General features: G+C 44.6%; 1 protein-coding gene across 2 annotated transcripts in view; it reads right to left on the reverse strand.

Moving 5' to 3' along the window:
• arid3c (AT rich interactive domain 3C (BRIGHT-like)) overlaps positions 1 to 14,316 on the reverse strand; it is a 50,795-nt gene extending 36,479 nt beyond the window's left edge. For both annotated transcript variants that reach the window (XM_040196162.2, XM_040196161.2), the window contains exons 1-2: positions 14,045 to 14,316; positions 13,071 to 13,709 (exon numbers count right to left, since the gene is read on the reverse strand). In XM_040196162.2, coding sequence (XP_040052096.2) covers positions 13,071 to 13,709; positions 14,045 to 14,083 — 678 coding nt within the window. In that variant the 5' untranslated portion in view covers positions 14,084 to 14,316. The remainder of the gene's footprint in view (positions 1 to 13,070; positions 13,710 to 14,044) is intronic.
• Positions 14,317 to 22,111: the final 7,795 nt, after the last annotated feature.

Consider the following 22,111-nt stretch of genomic DNA (forward strand, 5'->3'; position numbering starts at 1 on the left):
TATAGAGGTCTCCTTTGACTTTTTCCCCCCCCAACAAGGTCAATATTGATTTTTCATTCCCATGCGAGCAGCACTGAATAATCTTTTCCGCGTCCATTTCTTACAAAGCCAGACATTTGTGGGGAGGAGGTCAAATTGGTCAGACAAACAAATAAGGTAAGACATCTTTTTTTGGACACGTTTAGGTCAAAACCGGGTGCGGACACTTGTATTGCCGACTGTGTTTGGTATGAGGCGTGAACGCTGCCCGCTTGAGAGATAACAACCTGATTTACTCGGCACATTATTAATAAGAGTCGGTTTTCCTGAGCGTCCTGGTGGTGGGCGAATCAAAGCGACCCGTTTATTTCCCCATGGCCTCCCTGCCGAGCGCCCCATAAATTAAAGCACCTCTCGCAGCGCTGCTGGCCTTCCTCTGTTTGTACAATGTGTTTTCTCAAGCAATCTCGACGGGAGGAAACAAAGACGGGATGTACCAACTGCTTCCTTTTTTGCTTTTTTCTCCTGCTTCTTTTTTTTTTTACACTAAGGAATCCATAAGCACAATAGGAATTACATCGGGTTTATATTGATTTCAGACACACTTAGGCTTGAATTTACTGATTGCTTTCCCTGACCCCGTGAACAAAGACCACGCGTCTGCCTCGGTTTCTCTCCGTCACAATTAAAGTGGCACGGGAAGTGTTTTCATGTGGTATTTATCATGGCTGCCTATGAGTTCATGTCGCCTTTTCTTCCTCCGATGCGGCTGTCCAGCTCTCGTCTAGCCACTAAGTGTTTGTACGGCGGTGTTCGGGGCGAGTCTGGACAAAGAAGCAAATTCCCTATGTGCCAATATGCTGTGGAATTCCTCCGAGGCCTTTGCATAAACAAAAGGGCCACACAGAAAGACATGTGTAATGTCATCTTCAGCGGCATGGCATGCACAGGCCAAACAGTTGAGTCAATGCTGACTGATACATCTGGTCAAAGGCCTTCCCAGACTCCTCAATAACAATTGGTCAGCCACCTCCACCCAAAAGACATTGTAAACTGTTTTTAGCATCAGGTGAGAACGTGTCTGAGATGGACAGTCCCCTGATGTGTGATAAAAGGAAATTCTGCACAATGTCCATTCACGAATCATGGTCACTTGCTTTGTTGTTCATAAAATATAGAAAAGAAACACTCTTCTGGTTTGGCGACCGCAAAAAAATAAAAACTGCTTTTATTTTGGATGGCATACCGTTTACCGTCCTGCACTTGTCTACTAATGTGTTATTCAGCTTGCCATCTGCCTGATTGACTGTAAATGCAGGCGAATTAGGAGAATAAAATCTGGTGGAAATAACAACAACTGGCTTAACTGGCTATTTTTCTGTGCATGGAATGAACGTTTCATATCCGTGGGGTTGCATTTCATCGTTGCACTGATGGTGACACGGTCAAAGGCTGCGTGCGCTCAGACTAACTCGTTGTGCGTTTGAATGGAGCCGGTCTGAGGAGGAGCCAACAAGAGAGACGGCGGCAAAAACAATACAATGTCCTCCGGCAGCGCACACAATACAGGCAGGCGCACATTCCACGGCTGCTTTCGGTCTGACCCTCCGTCAACGCAAGAAAGTGATGAACTATGTTATTGTTAAGGTCGAGCGAGAAAGGGACTTTGTTAAGTCCATTACATTTAAGAAGAAGTTGTTTGGACCAAAAAGCTTTGCGTCAAATGCTTCTGAAGGAATGAATCAATCCTCTTAGAAAGTCTCGTCTCAGTGATGCCATTATGACAGGGAGCCGTTATCGAACACGGTGGGCCGAGAATGCTGTTGTTTGGACGAGGAAGCGGCGACACCACCGCTTTGATGAACTCAACAAACGATTCGTCGGTGCCAGTGAAGGTCGACTATTGACTGCCATTTTGACACCATTGACTGGATGTAAGAGGTGGACCAAGTAAATTAAAACTTCATGTCACTCGTAACGAGCTTTCAGCTCACAACAAGTCCTGTATTCCCGTAGTGAAGAACATGTTCCAACATCTCCGTCCACTCACCGCCTGAGATAGGACTCCATCCGACAGACGGAGCAGATAATTGATCACCAGCTAATTCCTCCGTCACATTTCATGTCCACTCGGGCTTCGTTTATCACAGCTGTTCTCAAACAGGAGTCTCTATATAAATATTCTGTCCCGTCAAGTTTCTTATCATGGTTAAATGTCATGTGTCACAGTTTATGCAATAGTGGCATTATTGCAAACATGGAAATATTTCAATCTGCTCAACGGGACCCCCTCAAAGTTAAATTATTACAATATACAATTACACAGTAACAACAGAAATATATTGTATCTAAGTACAAAACCCCTTTTCAGTCAATTTCTTTTTTCTGGGACGTCAAGTTTCACTAAAGCACCAAGTTATTTTTTTAGATATCTGTCACTTATTCGGTTGACTTTTCTCAAACCAGAGTTGGTGACTGTTGGAAAGAAACTTTCCTCCAATATTTTTTCTATTGATTAATTATGTTTAGCATGATCAGCACATTACAATGATAGTTGGCCTTTGGAGAGAGCATATTTATTCTATCTTTCATACTTCCACATACTAAATTGTGATAATCGCCAGTCATGATTGTCCTCTTCCATTGCCACCATATTTGAACATTTGAATAAAATGAACAACACTGTTCCCGTAAAGCTGGTTTGGTCTTTATTCATTGTTACCATCGTTGATCTGTGGTGTGCACAACAATGCAGGGAAATGTTTGTAAGAAAGAAGTAATTGTGTCTTTCTCTGCCATGAAAAACGAGAATGAAAGACATTGCTTTTGTCTTCTTAGTCCATATTCACAGGCTGGCTGCCAGGTCTCCTGCACAAACGTCTCAAGGTTCATGCAAATGAGTTCTTACTGATTTCCCTGTGAATTTGCTTTGCTTCCACAACACTATGACCACGGAAGACGCTGCCTCCATCTTAACAGAGGACAGTGGAACATCATTTCAATTGTAAACTATTTCTTTAGCTTTGCCTAAAGCATGGGAGAGCTTATCCTAAAAAGCCCTCGCCAGTCGATTATACTTTTTTGCATGTTAACTACAAATTGCAGTTACCTTCAGAGCTTTCAGTCAAATCCCAAAGCCTTCGTTGGCAGAAACAATGCCGTATTCCAGCTGTGTTGAAATTAGCAGTAGAGATAGTTAACGTTAGCCTTTAGCAGCCGGTGGACAGCACAGTTCTGCTTGGCTCAATAGTGGCGCTATCAGCTAACGCTATCAGCTAACGCTATCACAATGCGTTACATTATGTGTTATGTCTTCAAATGGACCTCGTAGAATGTAATTTTAGCCCAACAATTATTTTTTTGCGAGCTAATAGTTACTCTGTATTAACTGATACCCAAGTTCAGGGCTCAGTGGTAAAGAACGTGCGTTACATGTGATAGCAACGATTCCCTTGCTTACACACCAAGTAGAGTGACACTAATATATATTAGTAGCACTTTCCGCCTGATGGATGCAGGAGTAATAGGTCCCTTTAGCTGCTAAGATGCTGCTTTTACCGGCTAGTCTGGGCTACTCAAACGGGTTCCGTGTGCCGTAAATTGCTTTAACATCAGTGAAGAACGTCTGCTCGTCATACGAGTTTATTGTCATTAAAATGTCATGCCGTACTGCAGACAAACCCTCTTCGTCAGCGACCCGTAATTTGACCCTACACTCCTGCCTCCACTTTATGGCTTTACTTGATTAGTGGACTTTCTGGGGAAGCTCTCTCGGTAGAGTGTCACCTCACACTTCCCTATCACTCCGAAAGGGTATTGTCTTTCCATTGGGCTGCAGTGGTGCGAGAGGAAGGCAAACATGACCAGGCAGCTATTGTTAGGCTGATGTCACTCCCAGCCAAATGGGTAAGGGGGGGGGGGCGACGCACACAGACCTGAGATAGCAGGTCCGTGTGTGTGGGGGAGATAATGATTACGGATGGAGAGGGTGGGGGCTGTGAACCACTTGAATCTCCCGGCTTCCTGCACGCCGGCCCACCAGCTCTGTCTGGCCGGAGCCGTTTTAAAGGAAACACTTGGTTAAATCTTTGTGATAGTGGAGGCGACGGGAGAGTCAACCACAGTGGGTGTCAGGTAAATGTACGTGATAAGTGTAAGTCATAAATTGAAGGGAAGCTGCGGCGTCACTTGATGTACTTGCTTGGAATATTTGACCGCACAAAAAGTTAAACGATTTTAAAGCATTCTTTTCTTATTGGTTTTAGAAATTGCAGGCAGCATCATTTCATGAATAGAATTGTTTTACATTCCCCACACAACGTTTTACCTATCAGGGCTGGGCAGGATACCGGTTCAACCAGTATCCATGAACTTTTGGACATACCGCCCAGCCCCAGCGTCTATTCAACACTCAAGACGACGATGACTAAAAAATTTACAAATTCTGCATCCCTGTTTCTCTCCAGTGATTGTTTCTAGTTTGCTTTCTTTCCCCCAACACTAACAGCTTAATGATACTTCTCCTCCATTGACTACCTATCAGTTTGTTTTCAGGTGCTGATTTCAGTCAACCCTACATCAATTCTGAGCCTCAAATTTGAACAAATAAGTTAGGAACTATTTGATTATTCTGAAAGTGATCACCAAAATCCCACCAATGAGAATAATGTATTAGTAAAATATTAATATATAAATCAAATATAAAATAATAAAATATAATTTTGACCGCAATATGTACGTATCTATATATATATATATTTTTTTTTTTCCACCAATATTGGCCTATATACCTATATACATTCCAGTATAGAATTTTTACCAATAAATAGTACGGATGGGTCTATATTTTTTATCTGGCATTGTAGCGAGAAACTGGTTATCGATTGATCGGGAAAAAGATGAACACAATTCCGTAAAAAAAACGTTTTATGTACTTATTGTATCCGGCTAGAATGGTTCAACGCGGTGGGCAGCGGTGCTCCAGGAGGACTTTGACTCTTGGAAAATCCCGGTTCCTTCTGTAACTCAGCAACTTTTATTCATAGTTGACTTGACCGCAAAAATGAAATATTCTGATACATGGGTAACTATTAAAGTCAGTGACAGGGGAACATTTTTCTTATCACAACACCGGTCCAGCTCCCGTGAGGCTCGGACACCGGACCAATGAAAAGGGGGGAGGGACTCTAAATATACACACTACGCCACAATACGCCAATGGAAGGGTGCTAAAATACAAAATGTTTGCAAAAATCTCTCAGAGTATGGCACGCAAAGCACATGTAAAGGAGCCGTCCTGTCGAATGACTTGAAGCTAGAAGACAAACACAACATTTACTAAGTCAGCCTCCTCGTTCTCCTCCAGAATCCGCCTCACTCGTCTCACATTTACTCATCGCGGCGGGGCGCTCCTGTCGCGGGGCATTATGGGCTCCCCGGAGAGCGGATTAGCAGAGGGGTTAATTAACTCACGTTGCGGCGATCTGACCCGACAGGTCCAGATTACCCTCAATCTGACGAAAGACACCGAGACCAGGGCACCTAAGCAAGCGCGCACACGCCCGCCTCCGCTATCTGACATGCGAGTGTACGGGCGAGCGCTGATACCGAGCAGGGGGGCCCCTCGGGAATGTAATGGCATGCATTATGCGTGAGCATACAAATACACACACACACACCTGCACAAACACATTCATCTGTGACAGGGCTTCAACAGATAGAGCCGGTGTGTGTGTGTCTGTCAGCTTGTTGCAAGCTTTTACATTAAAGTCAGTCACTTTGACTTTTAAGTGTATTTCTTTCCTTCGATAGGTCGTTGGAACTGTGTAACATTGAGAGCAACTAAAAGCTATAAAACGAAAAAGCATTTTGAGAAGATATTTGGCCCCCAGATGGGGGTCGCCGTTTAAGATGTATACGGCGTAAATTGAAACAAAACAAGAACGCAAATAAATTACCTTGGTTGGGTTCAGAAAGGTATCCTTATCTTAGTATGTTTGTCCGGTCATTTAAGTTGAGTTAGTCAACGTTGACTTTTGATTCCACACAGGATGCTAACAGCGGTTTGCTTGGTTACTTCTCCACCTGATCTATCGGATAATAAACACAACTTTCTCTACTGATACTGACTTTCTCTCTAGACGTCAGCGAGTGTGTCATGGTACGTACGGCTCCATCCAAACACAGGTCATTCATACGAAAGGACGGAGATTTTGAGTTGAAATTAGCTGATTCAGGACGGAGTGGAGGCCTCAAAGGGCCGATATTACCAGAATCAATCTGCAGCCTCGGGCACCGCTGAGACCTTGACACACAAACACAGACTTTTATGGCGGCGCTCTAATCTGCTCGCTCGGCACTTGGCTATCAATGATTGCTCAATCTCGTTAGCGCTGGGTGGCACATGCAAATCTCCGGCCATCGACTCTTTTGATTACATATATTGAAGAGAGAAAATTGCTGAACGGGCCATTCGCATAGAGAATGCAGATGAGGCTGAAGGTTGCGTATATTGAAGAATCAGTGGATTTTCTGCCCTGGGTCTGTTATCTGTGGCCTTTGCAGGCGGGATGACGCGTCCGTGTGCACGTTGTGGCGGCTCTTACGTTCAGTTCAACAAAAACGCAGAATGGGAAATTACAAGATTTAAAAAATGCAATATTCTCGATGTATATTAATTGGTTTCACAGCACCAAACATTCATTTAGTCTGGGACCTTTTGTTTTTTTATAATGAAGGTTTTGAGGGTTCCTTTGACTGCAGTGTTTTAGAACAATTTATCTTGTTGGAGGGTTTTCAATAAAATGTGAAGTGACTTGAACTCACTGTGGAGAAGCTTAAAACTTCAATACATATTTAACAAAACTTTTTTTAATTAGTTTTCCTGACATCCAAAGTACGTAACTATGTAGTGCAGACGGGCGATTGAAGGGTGCACTGTGTAGGAGCCTTTTCTAGGCACACGGGAGCCATTTTGGGAGCAACCTTGACCAAAGGAACCGAGGTCTAAATTTAGTCCCATAGGCCAGAGAGCGGACCGTTCTCTTCATAATGTCGTTGTTTGCTCTTTGTGGTTCTTCAGACGCCCGGGAACACAAACAAAATTGAGTGACTCGTAGTTCCCTTGGTTAGATCCTCTGGGATAACGTGGTCAGGGCTATTAACACCACAAATACGTACCAAGTAAAAAAACAACATAAAGCCAGGCTCCTGAGATCTTGGAATGAAGCAGCATTACCAAAGCCTGGAAATTACCTTACAAATATAGAAATGTTTGGGTTGAAGTAACCAAGGAAGTGGCATTAAAGAATGGAAGTTACCTGCTGACTGTATTGGCTGAAGGTTGCCTGATGGTCGAGCAAGACTAAGAATGCAAAAAAAGTTTGTTTTGATCCAATAAGCTTTAAATGTATGACGTCAATTGGAAATGTAAACCGGTGTTACATCGCAAACGAGTTGATGCTGATGCAAATGAGCAGCGCCTCACCTAAATGCATTCTGGAGGGTTTTTTAAAACAGATCTGGTTTCTTTACTCCCAGCTTCCCTTCAAAGGCTCTTAATCACATTAAGATATAAGTGGTTGTGTTGTCTCCTCTACCAATAACCCAATAACTCGACCCCAGCGATGCGTCGATCCTTTCCCGCCGTCGGCAGCAACGCCACGGCGATCCGAAAGCTGGTGAGCACACGCATCCAATCGCGAGATAACGAGTCGCCATGGCGATTCTTGAGGGCCTCCCCAACAATGGCAGGATGGAAAACCCAGTCAGAGGCGGCGGCGGTGAGGCAATGTTTGCCCAGCGGTTGAGGCTCGTAAACAGAGAGGAGGGGGCGGGGTGGCTTTTGCAAGCAGCTGCAGAAATTCCAGGCCGCTGCGATTAAAAAGTAACACCCACATTTTTTCACCGACGTTGGATAGGAGGGGGGGGGGGGGGGGGGGTGTCTGCCTCTGTTTTAATGAAAAGAAAAGAGACATTTGCTGTGAAAACAAGTGTGTCTCAATGACTGGATGTAAAGGCAGATACAGAATGAAAAACGTCATTCCTGCACGTTTAGAGCGCCAGTAAGTGTGTGTGCGTGTGTGTGCTTGTGTGTGCGTGTGTGTGCTTGTGTGTGCGTGTGTGTGCGTGTGTGTGCATGTGTGTGCTTGTGTGTGCGTGTGTGAGGAGGGGGGAGAGGAGATCAACGTCCCTCTGATACCAGGGCTTCTGCAAGTTTCCTCCACTTAGAATTAAGATGTTTCGAGATGCCTTAGAAGAAAAGTGTGACTGGAAACAAATCAATTTTGATCATTAAAACAATTTGTTGATTTTTCTTCCTTTACCACCGAAAGAAAATCAATGACACTCACGATGATCAATGAATAGCCGCGCTACATTGTCCACGATGTTGCATCGAACACCAAAACTAAGGTATTTTCGCATCGCTGTCAAATTACAAGTATAATTGCATGAACCGCGTCCGCTGTGTCTCCTCCCTGCCGTCCGTAATAAGGACACCGTCTCCCCTGTACCTGGTCTGAGCACCGGCACCAAAGACTTTCCCAGGGTCCCTTACGGAGACCCAGAAGAACACAACCGCAGATGCTCCCTTCCTTCTATCACTTCTTCTGCTTCCCCAAACCCGACCCCCCCGTCCCCACCCATGTGGCCACCGTGTAACCGTAAGGAATGCTATAAAAGCATTTCCAGTGACGGAGCTTCTTTTTTTTTTAAAGCAAGCTACAGCTGTTGGATGAATATGTGGAGCCAAAGATCCTGGGTGGGAAGCCCTGGGGGGGGTTTACAGCCTGATAAATAAAAACACCATATATGAAAAATGTGGGACCTGACAAGCGGTGCCCACGTCTCTGACAGAATGTTGACACAGGAGACTTTCAAAGCCGCTCTCCCTGATCAGGTTTTATGGGCACATTAAAGTGGGTGGTGCGAGGGGTTGTCAAAGGGAGGGAAGGGGGGGGGGGGTGATTGTTTTTCAAGACTGGCCCTTTGATACACGACTGAAAAACAGAGGCCGCACAACCAGAAGGACCACGGCATTGCACATTCATCCGCCTGCTCAGCGCGGCACACCTCCGGTAGAAACGGAAACGCTCCGTGTGATGTGAAAGTCTTCGCAAATAAAAGCTCGTCCTCGACGCACCGTCCTCCTGGTGAGGACGAGTGGACGCAATTAGTTCGTTGAGAGGCGTGAATGGCGCGACGTCTCAGGCCACCGTGATCTGTTCGGATCACGCACAGCGAGGATCGCAGCGGAGACATGACACATAGCTGTGTGTAACCAGCGCTATGATGGCGCCATGTGTTTTTTTAATAAATATCTTGCTGTAGAGCAATGCTAATATTAATGCCATTTATTTAAGTGTTCAAATTATTTTAATAATTTTGGCATCGTGACAACCCAACCCTGAATATCAATTTAAAGTTCAAACAGATAAAAAGCGTGCATATATATCATAATAAATAAATAATTGTTGGATTTCTTAAAAGGAATTAAAAAGGTAGCCTTGACCCAAATATGTAAAAAAAAAAGCTCTGCGTAAAGTTGAGGCTGATTAATACAGAGGGACATAAGAAGAAATCTGTCATTTGGCTTTGAATTTGTTTCCATTCTTCCACAGTTTACATTCGGTGGCATTTCTTTAGGAGGAAACGTGCCTTTAAATACCTACTCGTACACCCCACGACATGTCAATGCTTCTGCCGTGCGGATGATTTGAGTGGCGGGGGGTGGGGGTGAAATCGTACACCGGTACAGCTGGAGCTCCCTCCTCCGCCCTCCACCGCTTTTCTATAGTTGTTGAAAAAACAAGCTGGAAGAGGTACGATCCACAGCGAGGAGTGGCTCCGTATACCAACGCGTTCATTGCATTACATTATTCACCGGGGGAGACGTACGGCTTCAGAAGCTTTGGGGGCGGTTTGAGTTTCACCGCTCGGGGCGAGGCGCCACGGGGGCAACCAACGTGGTTTATAATGCACCGGCCACTTTTGGGGTTGTGTTGCTTCCACGTCACGTCTTCTTTCAGAGTATTCCCGAAATACACATTGATGGTCTTTATTTTTCTACTTCGTGGTCAAACCTAAATTCAGTCAGTTAATGCCTCGTTCGCATACTAAACCAGCCATTTCACTTGTCAACTTGTAATACAAATAATAAATTACGTAATTAACTGGGACAATGTGATGATGATATCTATTAGTCTCATATTTTATTATATTCATATTTATTGTCTTCTAAATATATGTTGTTTTGCCAAACATATTGGTTAATGGTCTCTAAATAAGTTTATTCTCAGAAATCTTTTCAGTAGCTCACACACCGATCTTTGCAATTTGATATATATTCTGGAGCGTTGTACAGAGGGCTTTGTTCATATATACTACATTTTATTCTTAGAAACATTGATAAAATGCTTTTTTTTGTGGCATTATTGTCTAATTGTTTTAATAAACATTTCCTCTTTGCAACAGAGGAACCTAGGGAACTGTGCAGAAATATATTGCCTTAATGCAATTAATCCCCCCGAGGACGTTTCTTAGTGATAAATCTCGTAAACATTTGTCCCAGTTCCTCTGTAGTCGGCCGTTCAGTCTCTGATAAACAAAGAACTCATCTCAGGAGGCTCGAGCGTGAAAAGCACAGCTCTCATTCAGCTGATTCCACCTGACTGTGGGAGCCGGTTTCACGGGACGCGGTTTCACGGGACGCGGCCTGCGACTTTCTGTCATGGTCACACTTGCAGAGTGGAGAGAGAACCTGCAGACAATCGGAGTAAGCGCCGTGTCAGCGCTGGTTGCCGTGGCAACTTTGACGACTCTGAAAGTCGCGCAGAACTTTGTTGTGCTGTGGCCTTCAAACGTAATGCTCACATGCATGCGCGTGTGGTTTTCTTTGTACGAGTAGAACCACACAAACCTCTCTTGCAGTTTACTACCTCGCCTGTGCATGCCGATCGGATCCGTGCCAGCGCCACTGTCAAACACTGTGTGTGTGTGTGTGTGTGCGTGCGTGCGTGTGAGTAAGGGAGGAAGCGTGCCCAAGTGTGTAACAGCTCACGGTTCTGTTTCGTAATAGTTTGGCACCGAGCCGACTCCCAGACACACAAACATACACACGCGCGTGCTGCCCAACGGGGAGATCCCAGCATTTTTTGGGTGTGAGCCAGAACACCACCAGATCCAGTTTGCTGCACTTCCTGAGCCGCTGCCAGCTCCCCTCTCTCTTTCTCTCCCCCGCTCTCCCCTTCCCTCTCTCTCCCTCTCCCTCTCTGCATCGGGTCTCCGTCAGCTCAGCATCTTCTTCTGTCACTGCCAGAAAAGGTTTTTCACTCGGATCTCTCTTACCAAAAGCCGGCCGCCTGACATCATTCATCACTATGTATATGCTCGTTACTATGGACTATTATTATGTATATGTATGGACATTGCGTATGGAAACCAGCCGCTCCATCTGCACCGCTCCACGTGTTTTCATTTCCTAGTCGACAACCTGTTATTGGAACTATTTAAATTATTTTCTAGGCTTTTTCTCCATCTGAATTAAAGTACATTGTTTTTTAGCTTTGTAAACCTGTGACGGAGTATTTATATACACATAGATATGAATATATATATATATGCCCTCCCCCTCCCCTGAACTCTACAGAAGTGATTTAGGAGCCTCTGTAAACACCACTCTGTCCAGATCAGATTAAAAAGTCCTCGGCCCCGCCGAGGCCCTTTTTTATATTTAGCCCACATCTTGTTCCTATTTTCCAAAGATGCATTTACTGCCCTCAAATGTGGTTTTGTTTTGCAGCTCTGAGCACGCTTAGCATGCAGGCTCCACTCTGTCTGCCGAGCAGCCATAAGCATCCTTTTATTGTCCCCGTGACCATTACGCTGAATGGCTACACACAGACCCCCCCCCCACAATAACTGCACATCCTGGGGAAAGCGTGCGGCCCTGACGTTGTACTGGCAACTTCGTCTCAATAAAAAATACTTTTATCAGCAACACCTACATGACTTATTTTAAACCAGATCAGTCCTTCCGCTGACATCTAATAACGTCCGGCACAGCAACAGCTGGGACATAAACTCTGCTTTTTGGTTTTTGGTTCAGTGCGTATTTTGTTTGTATCATTGTGTCACCTGGACCCTGTGTCTGAAGTAATGTTTGATTGATCGATTGCTGGATTGATCGATAAACGAATCAGAGACACACAGCGAAATCGAACATGACGAGGCTACCGGATTTACCCCCCGCACCTCCGCACCTCCGCACCCCCCCACGCCACAATGTAAATTGCATTTCCATGCATCGGGTTGCTTTAATGTGCGGTGCTAATGCAGTCGCTAATGTACACATTGCATTTGGGTATGTCTGCAAATGATCTGTCATAAATAAGAGATGATCCGCTGAGCGTATGGATCCGTGCACCAATCTCACAACATGCAGTTATTAACGTATAGAATATATAGAATAAGGACGCTGCTGTATTAACGTACGAGTCCTAATGCTTTTTAGACATAAGCCACAACAACAACAACAACAACTTTTCAGAGGACAGATGTCCTTGACTGATCAATAACTGATTTGAAAGCTAAATGCATTCATGCATTATGCGATCAGCGTATTTATACATTCAGCACTGTAATGCTGCCAGCCTTTAACAACAAGCCGGCAACCATAAATGTGTTTTTAATCTTGGTTTACCTGAATACATGTGCTTTCTAGTCCATAATAATACAGCTGCTAATGTTTGTAATGTCTCAAATAAAGCTTGTTAAATAGAATAAATGGACTTTGATCATTTGCTTTCAATGTTTACAACCTAACCTAAATGTTTAGTTTCTTATTAATCTTGAGCATTCCTGAATGACTTATAATAATAATAATAATAAGTTAGAGGCATTTAATTACAGTTTATACTGCCTCATATGAACTAAAAATAAAGGTTTCAGCCTATTTTCAAACTTTTTCCAGCAACATCTCCGTTGTGTCCCACACTGCAACAATATCAAGTCAAAGCAACAGAAAAGCCCAAAGTTGACCCTCCCAAAAAGTGGCTTTAGTTCCCATGGGGGGGTCGTAGGTGCCGTCCTACCTGTTTGAACTGCTCCTCGTAGGTCCAGTCGTGCTGCGGCGGCTGAGCGTGCGCTGAGGGGGACTCCGCGCGCCGGCCCGGGGCGAAGGCCGCCGGCACGCGGGCCATGAGGTGCATCGGGACGCCCCTCGGAGGCGGACCGGCCCCGCGGAGCGACGGATGCCGGTCGTCGTAGTGGTGCAAGCCGACGTCGTCTTCGCCCTCCTCGTCTTCGTCCATGACCTCCTGCTCGTCCACGTCGTCCCCCTCCTCGTCCCGCTCCCGGCCGTCGCTCCCCGCCCTGGAGGAGTTCCCGTCCTCCTCGGCGCGCTGGAGCGTCGCTCCGGGGGACACGTCGTTGGCGACCCCGGCGGCCAGGGCGCCGCGCATCGCCGCCTGGTAGTGGCGGAAAGCCAGCGCCTGCTGGTGTATCTGGGACTCCACCATGGAGCGGAGGTCCTTCTCCGTCTCCGCCTGACGGAGCTTCTCCTCCAGGGCCAGCCGCGCCGCCTGCTGCCGCTGCAGGTTCTCCATGACGGCCTCGAGCTTCATGCCGCCGCCGGGGGGCTGCTGGTGGGACTGGGCGCCGGGGAACGGGCCGTGAGAGGAGGCGGAGGGAGCCTGGAGGGGAAGGCTGCCGGCGGACGAGAACGAGGCTTGCTGCGGGGCGGCGCGGGGTGGGGTTGGGGTGGTGGTGGAGGTGGTGGTGGTGGGGGGGGGGGGGATGAGCGGAGAGAGGATGGTCGGGTGATCGTTATTACCGCCACTTTCTTGGATTAAACACACGCTTTTCCCAATTAGCATCATTACACACATTACGGTAACTCGATACTTTTGCAAATTTAGCCGACAAGCTAACCTGACAAACTTGCACTAAAATGTCTAAAACGCGGGTTAAACCTGTCAAGATACAAAGTTTACAAAGTAAAGTGCAAAACATGCGTTGAATAAAACAACCGTTTAAAGTTTAAATCAGCGGCCCGGCGGAGTCTTACCAGGGCGGATTTAGTTGCTATACTCGCGTTATCAACCATCCTTCTGTCCGTCAAGATGCGCACAAACGATCTGTCAGCCGGATCACGCGAGTCGTGCTTCAGGTAACAATCCGCATCCAACACCCGGACATGTAGGGCTCGATGGTCGCTTCAAAAAGTCTGTGTTTTTCTCTCTTTTTCCCCCCCTTCTTTTCTCTCCTTCTACTCGGGTGTTGAGTGGTGGAGCCCCCGCGCTGCTTTGGCAACAAGTGGCAACTGTAGTGAGAATGACCTCTGGAGGCAGAGATCAGCCCCTGACCCCCCCCCCCCCCATCCGCTAACAACACGTCGATACGCAGAAGCGCAGCGCGAGGAGGCGCGCGAGCCTCCGGCCGTCCGCTCGCGCGCGCGCTTGATCTGGACGCGTTATTAGTGATATTACATTTTATACACGATATCAAAATGAAAATTGAGGTACTTAATGTTTTATTCTTTCCTTTTCTATGCACACATTGTAAAGCGTCAATATTGAATAACCTTTTGAATCTTATCTTCTGTTTTTAGCGTTTTGCCTCTGGGGGAAATGCATGAACGTGTTTAGTAATGAGCACTGCAGCGTATCAAATAAACCACTGTGGCTTTTAATGATGCTTGAGAATCTCACTCCAGATGCTCGAGTCTCACGTCTGTGACTCGTTCCCACCTTTCATGACATGTTCAGCAAATTATATTTACAAATTAAAATGTTGAGGTAATCGTACTATATTGCTTTCTGTAAGGACTCATTTGTCCAGTAAATACAGTGCAATAGTAATAATAATATATAATATATAGTATAATAATAATTATTATTATTATTATTTATTAATAATAATAGATAATAATAAATAGTACAATTATTACTTGTTTATTGGATTTATATAAAGTTCTTAAAAACGTCACCAAATGCATATTTATATTGAGCATTGCGAATGTTTAATTATAGTTATAAGCACTAGACATTCATCGTTTTGCATCGTTGTATAATGCATCATAATCTCCGTTATAATGCTTGATATTGATAAGGGTTGATAAGCTACTGCCAGTGGTGCTTGTTTGCTTCAAGCAATTTCATTTCACTACAACAATGGACTTATAATGCACTTTGATCCTTCGTGGCCGAATGCAATTTCAGTAAGTGACCAGCGGATATGAAGTACATAAGTATGTTAATTATTGATCATAGATCACAGAGAGTGTTCCTCTTTCTTTTTTCTCATTGCTCTCGCGTGTGTTTTATAATCGACTGACGTCCCTTTGCCTCCGTGTACGCCTGTAATATTCATTTACATCCGAAAGAAGATTCATGATAAACTGTCGGTTTCTGATTAGTCCTGTATGAGAAATGGCTCATAATTAACAATAATTGTTCTTATCCTACACCAATGCAGGCTACGTTATCACAGTAATGCAAAATGATATCAAATTCCAATATTGGCGTGAAGCTGACTCGTTGGTTTGCAGCATTGATCCCAGTGTTGGCTACACCAGCCTGCATCAACAGGTAACTCCACCTCTGCATGAAACCGCGAGGGCCATTTTCTGATGATTGACATACTTGGTGTTGGAATGCCTGCTGACCCCACTGGGACCTTTCACCCGTATTTTCACGTGTCTATTTTGACCTCGGAGGGCAGAGAGAAGCCTCGTGTTACATCTCATGCTCACAGATGGAGAGGAAAAAGGACACCTGTCGCTCCGTTAGCGGCACAGGGCCACTGTCACCGGCGAGACCGCGTCGGCTACAGTGAAGGCAACTGTGCTGCTGTCGGGCCCTTCCCGTAGGAAATACCTAACACACTACTGCTCAGCTCCATAAAGAGGACAGCTGAGTTTAACCGTTCAAAAAAACAAAAATGAATGGAGATAAACGAGCGTTTGGCCTTTTCACCAGGGGCCCAAATGATAGCAGTGCACGGCATGCAGAGCCCCTCTTGGGGGGCTGTCTAAAGGACTGTTGGAAGGTGAACAGGCCCCTGCTGGTGATTCAGATTGCCACCTCGAAAATAAAGCCACGGTAAAATGCTTCCCGCCGAAGCAGCTCAGTGGGGCTCCGCGGGTTCCTCGCCCCTGCAAACGGTCACACTTCGGTTAGGTTGCAGGCACCAAAGTTATTGAACTACACGGTTAGGTTTGAGCCCAAATATGTGTGTGAACCCCTGAGTTATCGCAGGGGGCGTGTCATGTTGTAAAATGGGCGTGTCTATCTGCAGCGTGAGACTGGAGCAGCTTATCCAAGCTAAGACAATAAGTAAACAAGTCAAGTATTTATTTGTGACAAAGTAAAAGGATCAAATATGTAAATAAATATACACAAAAATTAATGAAAAAATAAATATGAAAATATTGAAAACTCCTGTAATTATTCTTTTATCATTCATTTGTCTAATTTCTTTTTCTATTCACACATTTATTTATTTTTATTCGCTATCTTTCCATATTTTTTCCATGCACCTACCTGTTATGCTTCCACGTTCATTTTCTTACTCTTTTACAGATTTATTGTCATGGCACTTCTGACTTGGTACACCACCGCTTTCCACTGCTGCTGCTGTAAACCCTAATGTTACCCAAAAGCAAAATAGCAGCTAAATCACATATTCACTTTCGAAAATGTTGTTTTAAGTGAATAACTATCACACTCTCCAGAGTCTATGTCTGCGCTGCAGTGTAAACACAATTTCTTGGAAACCTACAATTGGCTGCCATTTACCACAGTGACCCTACAATTAAGGCTTACTGTGATGTTGGATATGTCATTTGACTGAAGCAAATCAATTATCATCAGCGTTGTCAGCACAGTTCCTTCACCTCAAAGAAGGAGTTTCAGCTTCATTTTAAAAGGGTTTTCCAACATTAAGCCGAGCTGTGCTTCTGTTGGATGACTACTAGGGAGAATAATATCAACGAGAAGAATCACACGCACTTCACTTCAGCTACAGATTTTATTGGCTTTTATTTCTTATTTCTTTCAGTCTTCAGTGAAGAGTCACATCCGCTCTGAGTAGGATATCAGAGATCGGAAGGAATGGAGAAGCTTTTCATTATTCATGCAAAAATAAAGATCTTTTTCCACTCTGTATGCAAATACCGTTAACTCAAATTACATCAATGAAATGAAAGAGTCTGAGTTAATTAACAGTCTCTTGTTGTTTTGTTTATGGTAAAGTTACTTTAAAAGCAGGTGTGTTTCGGGGGATTGCAGCAAAGTAATTGTGTTGGTTTGCTGTGCACTAAACTACAGGAACAACAACTGATTCAGGAGAGGCTCAGTGAATGGAAGTGTAACAGATATTTGACTATTTAATAGCTTAACTATCAAAGAACGATCACATAGAATCGGCCCAAGGTGGATGATTTGATACAGTAGTTATGGGAAATGTGCAGTTTTTCCTGTAGATTCAGAAACTAAATAATCATTTTTAATGTATCTACTGTTGTTTTAAGATATTTTCGAAACAGCACTCGGCTAGAATAGAAGGTTTATCCGAGGGATCAATCAAATATTACAATCATGGTTCCTTTGGCATCCAGGAATTGAGACGAACTAATTAAGCAAATCCTCTACACGGGCTTTATCTGTGGGCCCAATAGTTAGATCTTATGTGTGGACCTAATTCTGTCCATGAGGTCCGGAGCAGCCCTGTAGCTGACACGTTGTGCTGTAGGACAGCTTCACCTGCTGGAGGTTATGAGGACGGGCCGAGGCGCCGCCTGTCACATTCCGTATATATGCGGCCCTGAAAGTCATGCCAGCGTGCGTTATAATGAAAATAACATTGTTTCAATGATACGTTGTCATTATTTTTATTTTTTTGCCTTACACCCTTTCTCTATGGTATCCAACACTTTAACACAGCAAACCCCCATAAACATTCAATCGAACACGCGGCCTTGAGCGAATGGAACTATTGTCTTGGGGGAGAAAGGAAGATGTATACAGGGGAGAGAAAAAGCAGAGCCGATGTGAAGGTCAATAATGATCAGTGGTATTGACCAGCTACTCGGAAAAGGAAGCATTAAGACACTGGCTGGTAGAACGAGATGTGCAGAGGAGACTATTTGACTTCTGACTCGCGGCCTCACATGCAAATTGTTTCATTATAGATAATGAATTAAGACATTGTGTCTTTCTTTCTCTCATACACAATACAGAAGAGACTAGAAATCTACAGCGTCGTAAAAAACGCACTTCATTCAAACACAAAATCAAGACGGACGCAGTTAAACGGCTCACAGTCGTCAGAGGATACGATTCATACAATATTGCCAAAAGCGAAATGAATCAGAGAGATTCGCCGTGGACAGACACACTCACTCACCAGCGCAGAGATGATAACAACAGAAAACCCTCAGTCCCTCCATGTCGGCACACGGCCATCGGTTGCTGTTGCCAAGGCGTGAAATAATAACACAATTTCTGACAAAAGGGAAGAACCCTCTCAGCTTCTTGCTTCTCACTATCACTGTGGTGCTGTTGTAAAACTTTTATTTACACCTTTTCAGTTCATGAAAGTTAACGGTGACATTTTAGTCACTGCCTGATTCAGTGTTGGGGAGTAACCTCAACAGTTATTGTGGGAATGCTGGATTTTTGCATTAAATAGGAGGATCACCAAAAAGGTGGAGTGTGACTTCTTTGACTGGATTTGATCTTTCAGGCACCTCGGATAAACCTGTGGATATTAGAATAGAATAAATCCATTTTGATCATCAACATCCAAACTAAATCTGTAGAATTCCTGATGCCCTTCTTTTAACACAGAACGCTGTCTAGCTGAATATTTCTAACTGACTAATGTAAAGTTACTCAAGGTGACGGCTGACGTGCACCTTTCATACTCTTCAGGAAATGAACGTCATTCCTTTGGACGGCCGTTATCGTCTGCGCGGCCTCCTTTGTTTCTACTCTCCTGGTGAAGTTGGGAGCTATTGGCAATTTGAGGAGTGGCGGCTCTCAAGACGAAATCCTCAACGAGTTCCAGATGAAGGGCTATTGACGGAACACGTGCGCCTTCAGCCATGGAGAGGTTGACCCCTCCATCCTGTCAATGATTAACCTCCAGGGACGGTCGAACCACATCGCCAGGTGCAATCAATGGCTTCGCAACTGTCACACACACTGACCACTTCCACTGATGAAGACTCGCTAATTAGTTGCCTTACACCGCCAGGACATCAGCTCTTCAGTCATTTATTAACCCTCTTTTTATTTTGAGAAGCACAATGAGTGCGTCCTGTGGTTCAGGAGACATCGCCAACACTCCTCCGTTCATGCCGCTTTGAAGGGGACACATGATGGCGATTATTCAAAGGCCGTACTCCTATAATGAGTTACCACTTCACATGTTGACACGCTTTACTGTTCAAAAATACATTATTGTTCTCAGACGGCGTGTCTAAGCGCACCTGTATTCTCCCTCCGTCTGAATCACTTTGTTTCCCGGCTGAAAAAGGCCTCGTCTGCTCTGATTGGCCGGGGAGAAGATTTTTGTTGAATTAACTTCTGACAGTTATGAACTGAAAATGATTCCTATAGTTGTTTTAAAACCCTGTTGGACTAAAGTGTTCATACCTACAGCGATTTAATGTGATTCTTGTTAAAAACAGGTGTGTTTGGGGTTGGCGTACTCTGTGTAAGGTTCTTTGGTGAATTAGGTAACAAAGTCAGGTAAAGGTGAGTAAAGGTAGACATCCACTTATCCGTCTGACGTGATTAGTTTACATATACAATATATATATATATATTACATGTATACACACAATACATGAGATTGTCAAAAGCAAAGACTGTGCGTAGGACGTGGACGTGGTCATCGTGATGGTCGGTGGAGTTGCGTTTTGAAGCCTGGACCTCGGCTACACGACGCCTCTCATTGACCAAGCGTCCTCATACAAAAAGTCACTCCTCTGTCTTGGTGTGTTTTGCGTGGTGAGTCGTTTCCTGTGAAGACAGAAATGCTGCCTTTCTGTCTTCACAGGAAACGGCTTTGTTTAGGCAACAAAGCCGGCCGGCCTGCGAAAAGATCTGAAATGCTGGTTAGGTTTAGGAATGAATTGTGGTCCGGGTTTGTACAGAAGTTATGGGAGGAATAAGTCATGTGATTTTTCTTTCGGCTCAGGGCACAAACGCTTTGCAGGCTTTTCACTGCCTGGTTAACAATCACAGGGTTTTCATGTGATTTGCTCTCTTTGGATATCAAGAATTACAGTGCATTCATTTCCCAAAGGCAAAGCCATGAACCCCGTATGAGAAGAGCCAGAAAGAGAACAAGTTGATGAGGTGATGCAAGCCTTCAATAGTTAAACCAGTTAAAAACAGGGTCACATGCTAAATGCTTATTTGCTCCACAACATTTTTGATAAAGAGTTAAAACTAAAGACAAATATCTTATCATATTTAAGCAAGAAACTTACGTTTGTGCATGAACAAACTGTATTGGTTTACAAAGTAATGTCAAAGAAAGTATGAAGAAAGCAAATACCGCTTTATTTATTAATGAATCATCTTTCAGGTTTAATCAAGCGGTGCTGGCGTGGAAACATCAGTCATCCTCATCTCCAACTTTTTACTTCATGGCAATGGTCATTACCTTACAGACAATGGGGGACTTCCATTGCACATTTTTGGATATATCTTTTTTTACAGTAGTTACATTTATAAATGACAGAAAAAAGATATACAGACCTCAAGTAAGGCTCTAATAATAATAGTAATATGTTGCATGTTTAAATATATCTGATTTCTACCCTCATTGTTGTTGAAATCTCACACAACACGTGGTAGTGGGAGTGTGATGTGGGGAGTGACTGCCCTCAAGTGGCACAATAAACACAAAACCAAAGGGGACACCAAAAGGTCGCTTTTCAATGCCTGTTATCATGAGTGGCAAAGTGATCAGTGGAAGGAACCTTTTCCAGAACGGCACAAGCCGATTTAATAACTGTATTGAGAATCTAGCACAACACAGCGACTTTCAAGTAGCGCAGCGTCATAAATGAAGTGATGTGTGTCTTAATGCGAGGCTTTAGAAATGAACACAACAGGATGCTGTAATTGCTCATAAAGCCTGAAACGGGCAAGTGTAGCAAATGCAGAATCCCTTTGTTCCCACCATTATTTGATCTACATATGAATAGATAGAGATGGATAGCTGTTGATCCATGGATAGGCTGAGGAAAAGAGACTGACTCACTCACATTCACACACGAGGCCCAGTTCGGGTCCTGTATTGATAAGCTGCATGTTTTGGCGCTGTGGGAGGAACCCTGATGGAACCCACTCTGACCATGTGAGCTGCACACAGAGGGGCCGAACCGGGGCCCCTGAGCGGGTACAGTGCTTGCCACCGTGCAGCGCCCACGGTTGTTGATGTTTGTGAATCATTTAGGACGGTCTTGGGTACTTACAGTAGTACTTACCCCTTCTGTTCAGTGCTGCATACTCTTCAACGCCGTTGTCCTGAAACACAACTGGAGCTTTCAGGGGGCTTCTGAGAGCTTGGGGCATTTTCCTTCTCCTTTTCTGATTCTTGATCCAGTCTGGATAAGTTCTAGGTCAGAGGTCTTGACCTAGGGATTAGGGACCTAGGGACTAGGTCAAGCCAAGGTCCTCCAAACTGATGGCGAGGTGGAGCAGGGACCCCCTATTCTACGGAGTTTAGTCCGCCATCTTTTATTTTTGAGCTTCACGCTCTTTAGACGTGAGCATAAAGGCGATCTGATTGGCTGGTGCCTGCGCTGTCGTATCAGCATGAAAGGAGCAGTGAGTGAACCGGCGCCCAGCTTGAGAGCTGCTGAGGGAAGCTGGATGTGTGTGTTGCGGACTGACAGATGACGTCTTCTCCATCAATTTATCCGTTCGCTTCAATATGTTGGATTCATGTTAATGTGTATTTAAAGAACATAAATACAATTCTGATTCTGAAGACATTTACATTTGTGGGAAAAAAAATTGTTTAAAAAAATTTGCGACCCCCACTGCAGTACCTTCGCGGACCCCTTGTGGGTCGCGGACCCCCTGTTGAAGACCTCTGCTCTAGGTGAACT

This window comes from Gasterosteus aculeatus, chromosome 13 (genome assembly GCF_964276395.1).
Source record: "Gasterosteus aculeatus chromosome 13, fGasAcu3.hap1.1, whole genome shotgun sequence".
Taxonomy (NCBI): Eukaryota; Metazoa; Chordata; class Actinopteri; order Perciformes; family Gasterosteidae; genus Gasterosteus; species Gasterosteus aculeatus.